General features: G+C 44.2%; 2 protein-coding genes across 2 annotated transcripts; one reads left to right on the top strand and one right to left on the bottom strand.

Annotated features, from left to right (window-relative positions):
* The first annotated feature begins 1,021 nt into the window (after positions 1–1,021).
* Positions 1,022–18,714, top strand: LOC118510890 (putative bifunctional UDP-N-acetylglucosamine transferase and deubiquitinase ALG13). Its single transcript, XM_036053275.1, has 5 exons — positions 1,022–1,191; positions 5,788–5,922; positions 14,842–15,041; positions 15,112–15,619; positions 18,240–18,714. The coding sequence occupies exons 2-5, from the start codon at positions 5,896–5,898 to the stop codon at positions 18,312–18,314; spliced, it is 810 nt and encodes a 269-aa protein (XP_035909168.1). The 5' UTR covers positions 1,022–1,191; positions 5,788–5,895; the 3' UTR covers positions 18,315–18,714.
* Positions 11,265–12,423, bottom strand: LOC118510898 (cuticle protein 8-like). The gene is made up of 2 exons (XM_036053283.1): positions 11,946–12,423; positions 11,265–11,860 (listed from the first exon to the last, which is right to left on the bottom strand). Exons 1-2 carry the CDS (start codon positions 11,952–11,954, stop codon positions 11,420–11,422), a joined length of 450 nt encoding a protein of 149 aa, XP_035909176.1. The 5' UTR covers positions 11,955–12,423; the 3' UTR covers positions 11,265–11,419.
* Positions 18,715–19,667: the final 953 nt, after the last annotated feature.

The raw sequence follows: 19,667 nt of genomic DNA, 5'->3' as shown, positions 1-19,667 counted from the left end.
ACCGTCACCGTACGACTGTAATCGGCAGTGGAGAGATGGTTCGTGTTCGTGATGTAGCCATTTGTTGTTCTGTATAATTCTTAATAAAGCTATAATTTTCTTAGAATGGTGATGTTGAAAGCGCGCTACATCGTGCTGGGAAAGGGGTGATGTTAAGAAGGGGCTTTGATGAAATTTAATTTAAAGTCACATTGCGTAGGGAAGCCGATAAAATGCACGCTTGACGATGCGGATGATGAAACGTATTAAAATATGTGGGTCTAGAAAATTAATCAACCATTTTTATTTACCTCACTACAGCTCAATTTGGTACGTGGTATAGAATGGAAAGGTACGGGCTTCATACTGTCCTTCGGTGTTCAAATTGAGTTTTCTAATGGTAGTGTTGTTACACATTTACATTTCTTAATTAATTCAGCACATTCATCTGCATGCAGGAGATGAGAAACCCACATTTAAGCTTAGAAAAAACAAACTTTCAACTGATAAAAGAAGGGCCTTGTAACACTTAAATAAAGTCGCTTTATGCAGGTTTTTGTGACAGATTAGGAGGGTGACTTATCAGCTTATTTTTTATTGGCTGGATTGTTGGAATGTATTCTACACGGCATCCCTCATCAAAACCGCCGCCAGGAACTCACCATTTCTCACCGGTGAGAAACGAATCAGCTGAGAAGAGATCGACACGCACGGCAGATAAACATAAACAAATATGACATAACCGCAAACTCCACAACGAGAGAGAGAGAGAGAGAGAGCGAGTGAGAGAAACCGTCATTGGCCCATGAGTAGGGAAAAATTGTACCGGTCTCTGAAAGCTTTCAAAGCTCGCAAAGCACCCCGACCATAACCGACACACAGAGACGAGTGTTCCTAGTGGAAAAGCTGCGAGCGGATGAGATCTTGCCGATCTGGTGAGCACTCACCCCGTTTGTCGCTCTGCGGTGGGGATACCGCATCAACAGCCCCGACTGCCCAGAGAACCCACGCTGAGAGCGAAATCGAGCGGCGAAGGAAGCAGCAAACAGCAGGCACGAAAAAAATGGCGACAACAAAACTTTATTACGTTTTCGCTGGCTTTTGAAACATTTAGTACGATTTTTGTCGTCACCGGGGTTATCACGCGCCTGCTTTCGGCTTTCCGGCGTCTTCTCGGCACCGTTCCGCATGCTACGAGAGAAGCGCAGCGCTGTAAGTGCATACTGAGGGTAGTGTGTAGAGGGTTCGTCGCTTATTTTCGCTGATTGAAGTCTTCTGTTCAATAAAGTGCTTTTTCGAGCGAAATTTAAACAGTTTTTGGTGGGGAAAAATAAGTTTTGTGTTAGAATAAAAAGAATTATTGTGTGATTGTTATTTGAAGGAGTTTTACAGTCGATCTCAGCCGTGTAAAAATTTTAATCAAGTTTGAATTTATTGTGACCATGTGCTTAATGACGGTCGTTGTCGGTGCGGTTGATTGTATCGTGCGCCGTGTCGCCGAGCTGTGTCTTTGCGAAGTGATAATGAAGTTAACTGATGCTGAATACGGGTGGATTGTGTTGAGGCTTCCGGTGGAAAAGAACAAAACACCCAACACAACATTCTCGTTAGTCATCCGACGCAGAAACAATGCAACGCCACCGACAGCGTCACCGTTCTCGTGGGTAGTCCGGCGTCAAACATGACAATTGCTGATGTTCGATGCATGCGTGCGATCGTGTGGGATTTTCGTACACTCTGCGTCCTTGCCAGTAACGTTGATTGTTTTTTTTTTTGTGTGTGTACAACTGTTTACGACCACTTATGGCAAGATGGCCATCAATAAGAGTGTTGACAATTGTGCGTGTGATGTGGAGTGTTTATCTTACGTATTCAAAAACAGCAAAAAAATCAACTACGCTCCCTACTGTGTGTGACGATCTGTTTGTGACTTAAGCCTGTGCTTTACTGGCAGAAGCAATGACTTGGATTCTATATTTACACTCCGCTCCTACCGGTGCTCCAGTATTCGAGGCCAAGAGTCACCAAGAGATCCAGGAAGATGCGAGTGGCGGTCAAAGTGATTGCTATGAATTATACATTCACCGTGTGCCCGCTTCAGGGCAGAACGTCTCCACCGTACTTCCTGGTCTTGCACTGTGAAACCGGTTACACACTGGGCCGGTTGGTTGGTGGGCAGATTCCTCCACGGTAAACAATCCTTCCCAAGAGGACGCTACAGCACGTCCTCGATCCTCGAGCGTCTTCGGCCGGACACGATAGCCTTGAAACAATATAATGACCGAGAACAGAACGCGTTGACTATCCCCGACTCCTCTACCTTCGCACCCAACTCGATTCGTGTGATGTGACGCTCGCGTGGACAAAGAATCTAGAACCTAGATTCACCTTGATGCCGCAGGCTGTACGGGTGATCTCGATACGAGACGATCAGAGCTGTTCTAGATCTAGTACAGCTTCGCAGAAAATGGGGACGAATTGACGAATGGAAATGAGGTTGTTACGTCAATTTCAATGTGAGTTGAAATGGAAAGTTGATGATATTCAGATGCAGGAAGCCGTAGGAAGCCGTTGGACGTGTTCTAACGGGCATATTGAGATCATTTTTTTTTCAAAGCGATTTCAATTAAAATGCAAATACTTTCATTTTTAATCCTACTGCTGGTGGGCAGCAGGGCAAGTACTGGAATGAAGATTATTTCTGACAGCTATTGTAAGTGCTAAACGTGTTTATGATGTGTTAAATTACTTTGCACCTTTCAAGTCATCAGAGAAGTCAGAGGAGTTTAAAAAATTGTTCTTTTTTATTGCTAAGTTGATTCCATTTCATTACTATTGTTTTGAATATATTAAAAATGGCTAAATTGAAATATCATTTGAAAACAGAACATTTTGAGGTCCGATTAGAATTTCTTGTTTAAAGAATTTATTGTTAATAATTGCAATTTACCTCAGCCAAAGAACGATCAAATAAAAAATTTAACTAAACAAAAATATGATTCATTGAGATCAGATTTCTCAAAGGTTCATAACAAAAAATTACTTAAACCAACTTATTTTATAACACGGTATGGATCAATCACATTAGCCAGCAAGATATCTCACAGCCAATTTTTAAACATTATATACCAGCAGAAAAATTATAAAAAGTAGTAGAAGAAAAACTTTGCAAAAATCCAATTTCATGGTTGATTAATGTAGCTTATGAAATTATAAAAACCATAATCAAAATGCTCGCAAATTTCAACCAAAGAAATCTCGCAGCGCAATCAAACAGTTTAAATGCAACATCTTCATCGCCCGAGGACGTATATCGCTTCCCGTCGAACGGACGTATATCGTCTCCCACCTAGCTCAGCTTATCTAATACCAATACTAATTGTGTTACATCGATAACTCCCAGCGCAACGATTCCGGCGAAAGCTTTCCAAAAATCCACATTGTCGAAAAATAGTTAAACCGTACGCAATGACACACTGCAGTGAAGCAAACTCATTACAATAATTGCTCCACAATTAGTGATTCGTCGCACACATCGCACACACCGAATCCATCGCGATCGGAGAGGCGTGGGGTTTTTTGTCGCATCAGCCCACTGCCCGACTGACCCGATCACCCACCCGAAACCCACCGCTCCGGGCGGGTTCAAGCGAGGAATGTTTATCATGCAAACAGCTTCCAGCCCGATATATCGGTGCCTTGAGGTTCGCCCTCCTCGACTGGCTTCAGCTGGGGCGGCGAAAGAAAGCAGTGTCTTCGCTGGTGGAGCAAAACGCCGTACGCAGCAGGGGTGTGCTTTGTGCGTGTATGGCTTGCGCTTGCGTTGTTCGAGTTTTCCCGAACCCCAAACACCCCGAGCGGGACCGGCCGTTTGATGCTCTGACGCAAGCTCGCAAGCTAGTAGTAGTAGTAGTTGTAGGACGAGCTGCGAGCGTGACTTTTCCTCGCCTTGTGAAGGTGGTTCGTTTTATGCAAATGCAAAAACCTCCGCTATCGAATTAACATTCACAGGGCTGGCTGGCTGGCTGGCTGGCTGGCTGGCTGGACGATATCGATAGCGTCGATGCTGGACCAGAATGCGACGTTTGCTCGATAATTTACGAGAGTGTAGCGACTTTTTCCTCCCTATTTATTGCGTTTAAGTCGGCTCTGGTACGGATGCCAGCGAGTGGCTCGCTCTTCTGCGCAACCTCGAGGCCAATTTTGCAGTCAAACAAACCTAGAGTTGCCGAAGGAAAAGCAAACATTCAGCAGTGGCAACGGGTCGATTCGTTCGTTCCGTCACTGGGCGCGTCGCGCCGGGCGATTCGATTGCACAAGTACTAGCTGGCTGGCTGGCCTAGTAGTGCTGACTTATTTTCACTCGGCTGGCAGCAGTTTGTCGAACCATTCGATACGGGCTGCACCAATGACACTTTCAAGCCGGTGGGGAAATTATCAGCTTAGCGTTGAATTTTTTATTTCTTATCTGTGCGGTCGTGTTTAGTTTTTAACATGTAATGTAAATTTGCCAGTGTGAGCTAAACAAATGTAAGCGCTTTTTTGAAAAGAGATTAATGCGATGCGTACACATTGCATAATGGAGTTTGAGGTGTTTGCCATATGTTTGTTTGGAGGATTTTTAACGGTCGACTCATTTATTTGTTCATCATATATAAAACTAGTAATTTTGGTAAATATATAATTTTTAAAATTCGATCTTCTAAAATCAAGCTTATAACTTGTAAAATCGCAGAGAAAACGCCTGAAATAAATTCAGTCAGTTAAATCGGTTACTGTAAGGCATAAAAGAGTTAATTTACACTATCCCAAAATATTTTAGGATTGGGCTAGCATTTTTTACGTTTTCTCATAAATTGTTGAGCTCGTGCCACATTTATTTGCCGTTCCGCATATATTTTTCATTTATTTATTTTTTTGAAAATTTTTACCCGGTAAGCCTTAATTCAATTTAGCTTCATTCCGTTTTACTAACCCTTTACATTGAACAACCATAGCCCACATGCACTCTCATATAAATTCGTTACACACCTTACCTCGTGGAGACATTGAATTTTAATAAAAATGACACCACTTGCTTTGCAAACTCACACTATCAACCTCGTAATTCAGCCCGTGAGGAAGCCCCGAATGGAGCCGTGCAAGTCGGCTCGGCAATGAGAGTGCATTCTCTAAACGTTCGCCCAGCTTGGCGGGGGAATCGAACGGTTACATACCCAGACCGGTATATGAAAAGAAAGAACATAAAAGAAAGCATTGATCGGGCAAGCCGGCTTACGTTTTGCGGGCGATCGTCGGCATATTTCCCGCCCGGCAACATTTCCATGCATAATTTATTACGTGCACTTACCAATACAATACCGGTCGGTAGGGAAGAAGTGAGGGTTGTGAGGGGAAAAAATGAAGACTGGGGAGGAGAAAATTTGCAGACATGAAAAAGCTCCCTTTTTGTTTGGGTTTTGATATCGTGGGGAGTGTTTTACTATTCACTGTTTGCAGGTTCATGTTGTGGTCGTGCGTGCTGTCGATTGTTTACCAGTAGCTTTTTATGTGAAGTCGCGATATTCAGGGTGTACTTTTATGCCGATCCGATGTGTGTGTGTGTGTTTGTCTTTTTGTTTGAGCGTTGGTGTATGAAAATGTTAAATTCAATGGCATGCGGTGCACGATTAAGGACAGCATGAATGGACACGGCGTGAGATGATTGAAATTTATTTAAAACTGCATGTATTATGCAAACATTTCACGTTTAATTTAAGAAAAAAAGACTCAACAATGAAGTGAAAAATAATTTAATTTCATTTTCAGAGAAAATAAAATCTTTTAGTGAACAAACAGCAAAACAAAAGTACTAAAATAGTGAGTGAATAACTACCAATCGACGTCAACATCAAAATCAACTATTCAAAACACAAAATGCGGCGGAATCATCAACTTTGGGTGGTAAGTTTCACGACAAACACTTATTTCACATTATTCTACTTGAAATTTCTATTGTTCTTGGAGCTAAAAAATGACTCCTACTGCTTCATAATCCTCCCTAGCGAACCTGCCTGTCTAGCAATCGTACGGCACAGCATGCAAATTGCTATTTAGCGCGCTTAATTGGAATGTAGCAGTCTGGCGAATCACTAACCCATCCACAACACTGGGGTGATGCCGGGATGCGTAATCATCCGTCGTAATAATTCTATCGAACGGAGCGCAGCCGTTACGAAGCTTGACGTAACGTGCACGCGTCCAACCGTTCAATCTCTCACTCGTTTGATTGAAAAGCATTCCGGAACACAACACCACTCCGCTCCAACGTCAGAGACATTTTGCAGCCTGTGTTGCAGCCAAGCAAAACATTCTCACCTCTATTAATTACAAATGGGCGATTGTTTCGATTGAAGTAGCAGCGTTTGTTTGAGCGTCAGCATGTACAAGCGTTTCGTGTGTATATAGAAGCGATGTTTTGTTTAAGCTTCACAGCGTCACAAAAGTGAAAAACTGCCACCATTTTGTGAATCGTGTCATCTTCAGACACGATTTTTTATTACCATAGCTCCCTCATAAAACGCTAAACCTGCGCACACAAGCAGTCATTCGTCGCTTGTGTCCTCGCTTAAATCACGCCGACTCTTCCGTATCGTGGCTTCGCAGCCTCAAGGTGGCACCGCCGGCAGCGGAAGCACCGTCCCGTCGGACGATGCGCAGCATAAAAATAATCAAATTGCCCGCCGGCCGCATCTGCAAAACGGATGTGATCATCATCCGGCGACTGTCAAGAGCAACCACACACGTGTCTGTATCTGTGTGTGTGTGCGGTTTTTGCTGACCTGGTGGAAACGGATAATTGAACCGAAACGATCCACAATCCGTTTACCGGTTCCGTTTGATGGCAGAGTGTGTTCGGTGTTGGTTTGTGCTCACCACACGCGCTGCCGACCTTGATCTTGAACTGTGCTCTTAGGTCGAGTCGTGATCGTCGAGCCGCAATAGCAACGTGTGTGTGATGCAGTTTCGCGGGCAATTAACGCGCATGCTGAAGTGTTGTGTCCGTGGGTGGATGAAATGGTGTAAAGGGAATCGGATCCTGGCTTATTACTTTAACAGCTAGTGCACTTAAGACGCACTATAAATTACAGTACATTATGAGCTTATTAATTCGCATCAAAAAGTCCCCCCCTTCGGTAGCTTTTTTATCGTGAGCGTAAGAAATGTTGGATATGTCCAGCTGCATATTATAACAACAAAGTTGTAGAGGTAAAGCGTGCACGACTTGAGGCTCGCGCAATGCGTTTCTGCCCACTTTAAGCCTGCGTAACTCACCAGATCCATTACCGTTCGCCGGACAGGCTTGCAGTCTGTTTCTGATCGCGGTGTGCCGTTGAAGTTATTAGAAGGTGTGACTAAATGTTTGCTCTCCATTATGATAATGATTCGGGGGTGACGTTTGATTGATTGATAAAGGGGTGCAAGGGCTAGAAGGAGAAGGGAGCGAGTCCGAAGACAAACCTCCCGGTTGAGAGTCTAAATCTCGATCGACTTCGACTTCGTGGAGGTGTGCCGCGTCTGGACACTTGGACCGTGTGTGCGGTTATATGTTTAGAAAGGTCAGACAAAAATATTGATCGCTGGCAGATTGATTAAATTATGCAAAAGAACCCCATTTGCTCGATTGTGCTGCAATTGTGATTGGACGACTTCATTAGTTTCGCACCTTTTTCACCACCACGATTGTGTGTCATTACAGCGTGGGGTGGCGATTTTTGAAATAGATGGTGGCTATTTTATTGGCATTATTATCTAGCCAGATGATCCATTTCAAATTAACGCTTTGAAAGAAAAAAATTGGAAAAGATCCTTGTGTGAACAATCAATGGTAAAAGCCATTCGTTGTACTTCGTATCCGTAACTGGGTCCTCTTATTTATAGACCTTATGTCTTATTCGCGCGTGCCATTCGCACGCCTTTCTAATCGCATCGTTGGCATCATGCAAAGCATAGCTTCAGGCGCAACATCGTTACATTCTTTCTGTGCCACGGATCAACCGAACGCCTTCAAGCTTCTCCCAGATTTATGGGACCACGCGCAATCGCAACACGGTAGCCACTATAGGGCGTGTGCAAAGAAACCTCGCGCGATAGTGACTGGGAGGAACTGTTGCTTTTTTTTCTTTAAGGGCTAGGAACGATTTATGATCGAGAAGGAGGTAAACTGTTGCCCGGTGGGCTTGATCTGGTTCAAACGATGACCGGAAAATGATAATCGGGTGAACGAAATCGGGTTGAAATAAATCATTCGGAGATGGAGAGAAATAATGTTAAAATTTCAGTAAAATCCTCAGTGTCTTGCGAGTCCTCATTCAAAGGGTCAGCTGAAAATGAAAACTTCCATCCTACGACTTTGACACACAAACACACTCAATCGATGATCGGCAATATGATGAACTCGTGGCTTCCATTAGTCGGTTCTTTAATTAATTGCAGTTCGAGGCAGCTCCTCACAGCACAACGGCAAGTGCACTGTCATGCTGATGGACGGATCGCACGAACGCCTTGATTGCGTGCGCCAATAGTGTTCTCACCTTCCATTGGCCATTCCTTCTACGTACACCACAGTGTCACAGTTTGACGTTGCAACGAGATAATTGAATAAGCAAAATGAGACGGCCCCATCTCTGACTGGTCGAGTCCCCAAAAAGGTATCCCCAATGGCGAACTTACCGAAGCCTAATTCTATAGGCAAAGATTCTTGTGGCGATGTAAACGTTAGGGTTCTTTATTGGACAGTCATGACACGGTTAGGTGGGAGGTGTGTGTTATATCTCTTTTGATTGTGGCTTGATTAGCCACACGTTCCGAACGGGGTGACGTTAGTGTTCTTTTCTTGGGCCAAAGATTGATGAATAGAGTTATAGTAGGGAGTGGGTGCAATGACTGTAGCAAAAATCGGTCTTCCGACATGGCAATGCAAACATGATTTACCGCATTTTAGACACGAGGCGAATTGTTAGAACGGTGTTCGGGTTTTTCTGTGCCGGTATTTGATTAAAGGTGCATTTTGATGGATTTCAAGATGAAGAATGAATGGCACTATATAATTTAAGCAAGTAATTAAATCGTATTGACAAACATTGTGGGTAGGTTTGCGGGAGAATGAAAAGAAAACTGTATAATAGCAGGTTGCGATTATTGGGATAGTGAGCAATGATTTTTTTCAATAATGCTTATAACTTTGTTGCAGCTGTCCTAGCATCGGGCAAGAGTCGTTAACGTTCTTGCAGCAAGGTGTTAGAAGCTCATACATTTACATGAGAATCTTATGATTTAAGAAAGTTATTATTTTGCAAAGAAAAAGTTAAAAAATATGTTATTTTCTTCAGAAACCCAGCTTACTCTATGAAGTCTCAAAGTTTGTTTCACTTTCAATGACCTTTTGTTTATTTATTCTATAATATTGTAAAATCATAAACTCATTTCCGAGTTCATTTTTGAGTTCATTTTCTTCTTCGGACTATTTCCTGTAGTTTACACTCTAAGCTTCGATTCTTCGAATATTTATTTTTTAATTTTTTTTGCTTCTTTCACACAGTTTGCAACAAAACACTCCTTTGAAGAAGCTTATAAATTATTTTATTAATTAAACTTCAAACTTGCAAATATGTTTCCAAATTTGTGAGGTTTGAGATTTTTTGAGCGTCCCTTTCCACAACACCTAGAATTCATATCACTTCTATATAAATGCTTGGAAAAGCTGAAACTAGTTTTCCTAACCTCCATATGTCAACCCTGTCTGGCGCAATCGCCCTACACTTGCCCGCGGATCACTGCCCAAACAACCCAAGACAGCCGTCCTTTTTCTTTCAAATCTAATTGGCTAAAGGGTATGGCTTTATCGAGCGAGCAGCAGATAATCGGACTGTCAATTTCTCAAACATTTAATCACCCTCGAATGCGTTCCAGCATTCGAACCGATTATCCTGCCCACCCGTAATCGCCAATCAAGCGCAAGCGTTCGGAAAGGGAATTTTATTATCTCGTACTTTCACAAATCCGTGCTGTGTGTGTATGTGACTTGCGAGGGAGCGTTAAGGTTCTATGCCGCCGGATTGCGTATCATCATCATCCGTCCTACAAGTACGTCATGTTTCCTAAATTGTTGTGACGGCTAGACGGCGTGGCGCACTTAACTGGAGCAAGCCCAAAAACCAATTTTCCCAGCCCACATTCGTAGAAACATTAATTGACCCTTACGCAACCGGAGCCTCCAATCCCTTCGAGCGCCGCTTGCTTCCCCTCAGTACAGGAGGTCTGTAAAAGCGGCGTAGTGCAGTATCACATTACCATCTGGACTGGTGGTTGATAAAAATCAGCCTTCCCTTTCGCCGCGAGTAGCCGATCTTCATACGGCGATCGAGTTCGAGCTCGTGTGCCACCCTTCGTACGCTTCATTAGAGAGAAAGAGCCTTTGCACTCGTAGTGAACCATTTATGGAGGAGCAGAAGGAATTATCGCAAACGAATTATTGCCGGGAGATTAGAGAAGAGCCAAGTCGGGACAGAGACCAGTGAGTGGAGACTCCACAAAGCCCGCTCCACACGCATGCACACAATTAAAGATCCATTAATCAATCCTTCAAACATTTCAATTTCCCTGCATTCATGGTTCCCATGACTCTAGCACACACACTTCGATCCATTTTGACTTGTGCGCATGGTGCCGGCTTGATTTCCACCATTTTCTTTGCTCGTTTTAAGGAGAAGCCCCATAAAAGGGACACACGGTACGATCCAGGAGGAACTTCAGCTTCCCCCCGGGGCGGTTCGGGACAGCGAGAACAATTACCGTTTTCGTGTCATCGTTACCAGAGCACGGATCAATCATACCTCGCTACAACGAGCTGGCCAAAAGAGATTATGTAAAAGCGCCACTAACGGCACCACGCCACCGTACAAAACGCTTTTGCAGAACAAAAAAACTTCCAACCAAGACGTGGGAGCGTGCAAACGTTTGTTGGCAGATGAAATTGTTTCCCGGAGAGCTTTTTGGGCGATCGTACGCTGATTCATGGGAATTGGACGGTGGGTGGTTGTGGATCGCTTGAACGTTGAGGCGTGTTTGGACGCACCTCTCGATGTTTCCATTATCGTGTGCCGGGTGGGCACGAACGATTAGCATTATTCAACCCAATATTTTATTCCAACCTCTGCCAATTGGATGTCTAAAATTGGATTAGCAATTCTCGTCCATCTCGTCAATGAAGCTCGCTTACAGATGTTTTCTTTTTTTCTTTGGACTTGATGATTTATGGACCACCGTTTGCGTTTTTCGTGCAACGAATTCGCGACGTAATCGGATCGGTTTGTTGGGGAAAACTATTTATTGAGTATGGGACAGGGTAGATAGCTGGAACAGGCCGGGAACGATGAGAGCCTTCTTGACCCGGTTGACCCTACTCCAGGTGTTGATTACTGTAGCTGTAACCGTGCTCACCGTGAGCCTCCCCCAGGTACGCGTGCTCCTGACCGTACTCCTGCACGTGGCCACCGTGGGTGATGTGTTTGACGTGAGCCTCGAATCCGTGCAGCTTGTCCGCCCGGTACACCACCACCCGCTCCGAGCCGTCCGGCTCGTACAGCGAGTACACACCCTTCACCACATCGCCGTCCCGTTCCTCCCAGTGGCTCTTCTGGTCACCGGTGTGCGGATCCTTAACGCCGTACTCGAACTTGTACTTCGGGTAAGCGTAATAGTCGTGCGGTTCGTGATGCTCAAAATCCTGCGCGATCGTTGGCACGACCTGTTCGTGTTCGCTGGGTGCTTCCGCTTCTTCGAGGTGTTCTACTGCTGACGCAGCTTGGAGCGCCAGGAACAGACAGGGAACGAGTAAAAGCTGGAAAACCCAAGCATACAAATCGAGATATACACTATGGTCAGCCACCCAAGAACATACAGCTTAGATCACATGTCTTACGCACTCGCTTCATTTTGTTTGGATTTTGTGTTTCACGCTTGCCCACAATTCGTACCAATTTTCCCTTTTTATGTCTGCACTGCACTGACACTTCTTCACTACTGATTTTCTTCACCCGAGCGGGCTTTCATTTTATATGAAAAGCAATAAAATCATTTACCGTGCCAAAACGCACCACTCGGCTTACTCAACGCATCATTTGGCAAAAAACACACACATCGGAACGTTAAAGGGAGGATTTTTCTCTAATTCCTATTGGCAAAGCCGAAAAGGGTGCATATGTACGCCCACCGTAATCAACCTCCACCACTTGCATGAAGCAATGCTCATGCATTCCCTATGCGGTAAAGTGCATTTTATTCAATTTTGTTTTGTTTTTGTTGATGGTGCCGACCGACCGTCCGACTGCCGCATACCGAAATGGTACGCCCGACGAAAAGGGAATTCAGCTCCAATTTACGAATCACAGGAAATGGTGGTATTTGACCGTACGGTCGGTTCGGTTGAAGGGTGTTGCTAAGGAGCGGCTTTTGGTTACAGAGGAACTGCTTTGAATTTGATGTTGAAGTTTCCAGAGAAATTTGGAGAGTGATGAGCAAATCAAATTTTAAAATAGAATTTCTTAATGCCTTCTAAGAGGTTTGCTCAGAAATTGTAGAGATTGCACTTAAATTGGAGCATAATTGAGAATATTCAATAAGTTCTAGCTCTCTCTGAACAAGTTTCATTTCAATCTGAACAAAGATAAGATGTAGAGGCACATGGAGTATTTTCTATGACGCTTAAATCTTGAACTCCTCTGTTTGCCTTTTCTAGCTTCCTTGTTGACCCATGAAGCAACCTTTAGCAGATGGTAAATCCACCAGTCCACCATCCACCATCATGATTCCGTAAAACTTAAGAGTTGGAAGAGATCTTTACTATCCTCGTATCTCGCATCACTTATGCATCTTCCAAGTCCTTTCATTGTGTTTGAGAATTCTCAATCCAAAACCATTCGTTTTCGTACTCTCCATCCTTGATGGTGCGAAGTGATATTGAGGTTTATTGTATCGGAACTTGCTCTCTTTGTTTCTGTTTAGTCTTCTTTATTGTCTTAACATTACTTTTATTTATGGTTTTTAATACTGAGTTTTCCTTATGAAGCCATCGATTGATTAAGTAGACTGAAGTTATATAAGGAAGCAAATATTGACGATAAAACATTTACAGTTTACAGTACAAAGGAATAATATAATCTAATTTATAAATATCGCGGTTTTATAAGGATTATAATAGGATTTATAAGGATTATAACATAGGGCCTATATTTTTGAAATGTTAAATTTTCCTTTCTAAGAAGCAACTAATCGCAATCTGAAAATCTGTTAAACATAAGTCACACTAACTGGTTGAATCAGCTTGATCATGACGCCAAGTAACATGAATAAGTTAAAATAGACTTTGGCCTAATCAAGACATACATCTAGATCTACATCACAAGTGCACGCTGGGTAAAATCCACTGCAGTGCATGATTGCCGACGCATATTTATTTAATCAAACCTGATCAACTACTTCCCACCTACATAATTGGAATGAAAAAGCTCCAACATTATCATTGTGCTATTTACTCCACACTCAGCCTCCACTTCCCACTGTCTCGTTTGGCCTAACCGTTTGTAGGATTATATTAACATTCAAACAGTATCTCAATGACATATCATTAGGCGCACGTTATCATGTAATGCTCGGTTCGTCGTCGTCGTCTTTCCCCGCTGTGCACTATTCGGTGCGGGCACTACGACTTGCGCAATGCGACTAACCATTAAATATGGGCGTTACGCGCTGTAATTGATAAAACTCGCTCAACTCTCGGTGGAAAACCAGCAAAAAAGCCTACACACTTTAGTTGCACTTTTCTTTTGCCCGTCTACATTTCTCTTCGCTGCCTCGGTCTGGTCTTAAGCAGCAGAGCGCCAGACCGGCTAATGGGCTAGACGAGTATATCGACACCTTGATCGCGGAGAGTCCGGTGGCTGAGAGTGACGAAATGGGTCCCCATTCAAAGGGGAAATGAATTATTATACGTTTTAATAACAACACTTCAGCTCAGCGACCCATAATTGATTGATGGCTTATCACCAAACCGTCACCATTCGTCGAGGCATATTACCCGTGCAGTTCACTGTTAGCTATTTAAACCCCAGACGCATCTGGGTACGCCCCGAGCTTTTTTTTCGCGGCAGGTGCACCGCATCATGTAATCACGGGCTCGATCACAACTGGGTTAAACAGAAGCGATAATCATCATTAAGATATTATCATGTAATTTCTTCATCGATCCTAGCGGTCGATCGACGTTGCGACATTCAGCGGTCCGGAACGGTGATCCAGAGATGGCGTTAGGTCTCACCTCCCATGGGGATTGTTCCGAACTGTGTGAGATCGTTCGAGTGAGACTAATAGGCCACGGCAAGTAAAAGGAGTACGGGAGAGCAGAAAAAAAGCATCCTCACTCTGAATGATGACCATCATTCATGCTCCAAACTGCTCCACACAAATTAAGATGCTGCAGATTGTGGTAAATGGTTTCCCCCCCGTTGCGAGTGGCTTCGTTTCGAGCTGGACGAGCTTATTTTGGTCGAGCGGCCTTCCTTCGTAGGCTTTCCTTTCGCAGCTTTGTTTGTTCACGAGCGAACCATTTGTGGCGCTTTTCGGCAAAAGGTTAACGACAAACGACGGCTATTGATGATAGTGATACACGATCATTTATCATTCGGTGTACTGTTGGAACGGGAACATTGGGAGAGCTTTTGAAAATTGTGTGAGCCTTGGTTATATTTTCATTGACAAAATAATTAATCCTTCAACTTTCAACTAATCCTAGACATCCTTTGCTTTGTTGCTCTCTTGTTACAGAAAACGGAACCGACAGCCGTGGTTCTGCTGATCGTCTCCGTGATAAGCGTCTCAGCGATAAGGGTAGATTGGAACACAAACACTGGACCAATAGTGCCCCCGACGAGCACGCCAGCCCCCGTACCTCAGCCACCGTTCCGCGACCCTGCTCCAGTGTGGGAAGATCAGTCCGATGACATCCCGAATCCTAACCCTTACAGGTACGTTCGACCTTTCGACCCATTAGGTTTGGAGTCCCCAATAAACCAAGCTCTATTTCCTGTATCTTAGGTACATTCTCCCACCACCATCGCGTCCCAAGTACAATGACATCACTCTGGAGCAGCGCAAACAATCCCAACAGCAACAGCACCACCACCACCAGCAGCAGCCGGCCCAACCTGCCACGCCAGCAAGCCCAACGCAAAGCCCTACGACTGCCGCCCCGACGGGACAGATCATTGATAAGCCACACCAGTCCAACCAGCAGCCAGCTTCCGGAGCACATAGTCAGCCACCACAACAGCAGCAGCAGCAGCAGCAGCACGTCGTGCCAAGTCTGGCGGTGCAGTACGTGCCAAACAAAGGTCTCAAGTATTATGCCGTCGTACCGAAGCACACGGAAGTGTCGTACGGATCTGCCAAGCAGGCCCTGCTCGCCACCAACGATCTCTACCACGACCAGCAGCAGCAGGCACAGAGCAAGTACGATAAGTACGATAAGCTCAACGGAAAGTACAATCCCAAGCTGAAGAAGTACAAGGCCTACGAGAAGGTTAAATACATGCCGTATATTGTGGTAAGTGACTGAGTTTGTGTGTGTGTGTGTGTGTGTGTGTGTGTGTGTGTGTGTGTGTGTGTGTGTGTGTGTGGGGAAAATGAAACCATTTCCATGTCTATTCTCCCGTGTCGCATGATTTATGCACGAATGTCTAATTTAATTAAATGCACAAAACTCTACCCGCTTTACATTCCCGCTATCACGTGAGGTTCGTGTCTTGTGGTTGCGTTTAAGTCTTTTGTCATCGTTAGGCAGCTACCGATTCGCTTTTTTCATCGCGTTCGCTTTTCTTTTCCTCTCGATCGAATTGTTATTGAAATTTTGTGTATGTTTGGTGTAACGAAAGTATGGTTTCGGTTTCTTGCGCTCCCTAGCCCAGTTAGTGTCACAGAACCGCGTAAGTACAGGGCGCACCAACAAGTGGCGAAAGGTGGACTTAGCCTTTATTTTTTTCCGGCGACGGTTTAGATTTTCTTTCCTCACTCACGCTACGGTGACTTCACATCTGAATGTAACCGATCGCTTCGTTCGGCACTCCTCGAAAGCGAGCAACGCCCTGCGAAGGAATGGAAAGAAAGTGTCTCCAGACACACACAGGCACACACGGGCTCTACACGGTCATAATCCTCGATGTCTAGAGCTTATGCGCTCTTGTTCGCTTATGTCATCTGGCGACCGCCACGACCTCTGCCATCTGATGAGGGCTGTTCGTATGTGAAGCGAGAGCCGTGCACACACCGAAGGGGCACGAGGGCACTTGCTCGTAGTGTTACCGTAACGCTCCAGTCTTGGAACCTAGTGGCAAGTGGATAATAATAAGGCGCTTCCCTTTTGCAAAAAAAAAAAGACCTGGGCTAGGTTTCTTTCGTCTATTTTTTTGTTCGTTACTTTCTTCAGCTACCAACCGGATGCTGTACGCTTGTGCTAATGAATGACCCGGCGTAATGAACCTAGGCACTCCCTTTCCTTTGGGGGGACCGCATGGACCTGTCCTGCGCCTTTTTTGTCTTCCCGTGCCCCCCAGCTGGTCAAAGGCAAATTAATCGAACACTACCATCAAATTGCAGCTAATTAACTTTCCTTGCTGGAAAGGCGTTTGAGACAGTGGACACGATCCCTTTGCCAGATAAGCATGTACGAAACCGTTTGATCAGACGCGATCGACCCGTGCCTAAATCCATTCCACGTGACTATCAGGTCAAGATTATCAAACTGCAATTACGTAATTGTACCCAAATGCGAGGAGCGGTGGGTCACGGTTCATTTCTCTATTGCCGGCTGGCTGGCTGGTTGTCGGCACTTTATCTCGGTTACTCCCACTTGGATTAGGGAGCTGAGACCACCGCAAGCCCTAAGGTGGTCATCTCGGTGGTGCACGCGAATGGAAAGCCATCGTGAACGGTCCATAAAGGGTTGGGATCGATTGGGAATCCGATTGGGAAAATTGGGAACACTTTGCTCGTTCTGCGTGCAGTCACGTGGCACGAGCGATACGGGAAACGTGGTAGAAGCTAATGGTCAGCGGGCGGGTGGGCCTTACCGTAGGGAGAGAGAACCCTTTTGCAACCTGACGTTCAGCAAGCTGGTTGAAAATGAAAACAACTCAAGCAAGCACGGTGACTTTGGTTTCAGTTTTTGTGTGAGTGTATCTCCTCCTATTTTTGTCAAGGCAATTAGTTACGCTCGTGTAACTACAATTGCGGCTAACGAAACGTGTGGTGCGTAGCTAGTGAAAGGGATTGCTTTGGGAAGCTGTGTTTGCTTTTCCTTTGATTCTATAACCCTCTTGGACCTCTATCTGGAAGCTTGGATAAAAATGCTCCATCAGTACCTATTTTAAATCGCTGTTTTTGACAAACGAACTTATTGAGCCGTATGTTTAATGGCTTCCAAATTTCGCTTTACTTTTTGTGCCGTAATTGTCTCAATTAAGCTTGCGAGAAATTTCTTTTCCCGCTTTCAACAGGTTAGCCTTGCGGTATCATTTTTCACTTTCAACACATGTCCACGCGAGCTTCAAAGGGCAGTCCATGCAAAAAAGCATTAACAGGAACTCATTGCCCCGTAATGAGCTTAATTTACCGTCATTAAGTAAATGGTGTATCATTAATTTGTCGTTCAATTTTGAGGTTGACAAAAACTCCTTCGTATCTCATCGCAAGCGACATTTTGAACTTTTCCCTGTGACCCCTTTCGACGAAGACCCGATAAAGCGAACGCGTCTCGATATAAACGTTATTTCTATTTTCTCTTTTTCTGGGAACGTAATTTTTCCTCCGGAGACAACTGTTTTCACATGTAGCACGAGATATGAGATAATCATACTGGCCAAAACCCTCTTGACAGGAGAAAAAAAGGTGCCAAAATTCGAAAAACTTGACAAAATTGGCACTCTCCAGGTCGAATGGCCGCGCCATTACGTAACTGACATTTACAAGGGAGTGTCTCCTGTATGGATGGCGGTGGATGAAAACGCATCGTCCCAGAATCCACCGTAAAGACACATTAACATAAATTATGCTCTGCCCAAAAACCCGTGAATCTTCTTTTTTGCCTGCTTTGCTCTCCAATTTCTGCTCTTTATTTGTCTACTTCCTGATGTTTTCTTGTTTTTTTTTTCTTCTCTCTCCCTTTCCAGTATTACGATGCTACCAAGCAGCAGTTTTACTACACCAGTGTTCCTTCAACGATGGTCGTAAATAATAGTGTGTAAATGTACATGATGGCAGGGCGGCAAGAGTTAGGAAAGTAAAAGCGAAAAGGTAAAAATCCCGTGAACACGCTAGAGCTCAGATGATCCCGTATCATGCAAAAAACTACTTTAAAAAAAGGATAATTGGACCGCAACAAGCCAGCCAGCGCGAGTTGTTTTGTACCTTATTTTGTTACCGAAATTCAGCTTACCATTTGCACCCAACGAGGGTGTGCATGAAAACAGTTGGCTTTGGTCTAGCTATCATTTAGCCTGAAATTCGATACAGGAACACAAACATGCCATGTCAAACATTTCCAGCAGACAGCAGAAACAGAAAAAAACGTTAGATGTGAAGCAAACGACAAACAGGCAAACAATGTTAAGGCACGCATTTCATATATTTAGAGGTAGGGAAAAGTGGGAAGAAAGAACCAGTGAGACAAAATAGTGAAAGCGCATTTGGTAACATAAAAAAAGATAGAAAATATATAAAAAAGAAGAAAGTGAAATGTAAAAGTATATATGAAAATGCAAAATAAAGAAGGTAGAAGCAGAATGTAAATAACGATGGAGATAAAATAAAAGTGAAAAACGTTGTAAAAATTATAAGTCTTTTTTACTGTTTATCGAGTTAAAAATGAAAGAACTCACTCTTATATTATAATATTTTTTGCAAATTTAATTATACCCCAGCAACCTTCTACAACCTTAAAATGCGGCGAGGCATAAAAGCCGAAAGACTTCTTGACGTAGTAATTACTGTTCTTCATGCGCCAACTATTCATTACACCGCCATCCTCTAAGGCTGCCATTTAGAGTACGTGTGTGTGTGTGTGTGTGTGTGTGTGTGTGTGTGTGTGTGTGTGTGTGTGTGTGTGTGTGATCTTCCACCTGCTAAAAATAAACGTACGATGAGCAAACATCCTAGATCACAGTGAGGTGCCATTAAGCGGCGGCAAACAAACTCCCCATACCCGGTCTCAATGTCGAAAGGGAAAGGTGTCTTCGATTGCGGACATCATTCTTGGTAGCGTCATCTGTCCGCGTTTTTGCCTTGCCAACACAACTTCTGATCTGTGTACCGACTGGTTGGCGTAAAGTGAACGTCCTATACGGTGTTCTTGGACGCTGGGGATAGATATCGGCTGCACCACATTCACTTTATGAGGCGAAAATGATGCGCCTGTGCGGCATCGGTGCCTAGAAAGGGATGTTTGTTCGGTGACGGTTTTGTAAAAGGTACAAATGATGGTGTGCCAACGTTGTTTGCTAGATTTATGCAAAACTGGGTTGGGAAAGGTACACGGCCTCCCAGAAGATAGGAATTCCAAGACCTAGATATTGCGCCTAAGTAGCTCCCTACCCTTGGTG

This window comes from Anopheles stephensi, chromosome 3 (genome assembly GCF_013141755.1).
Source record: "Anopheles stephensi strain Indian chromosome 3, UCI_ANSTEP_V1.0, whole genome shotgun sequence".
Classification (NCBI taxonomy): Eukaryota; Metazoa; Arthropoda; class Insecta; order Diptera; family Culicidae; genus Anopheles; species Anopheles stephensi.
Note: the sequence above shows the minus strand (reverse complement) of the source record. Positions and strands in the feature narration are given on the sequence as shown.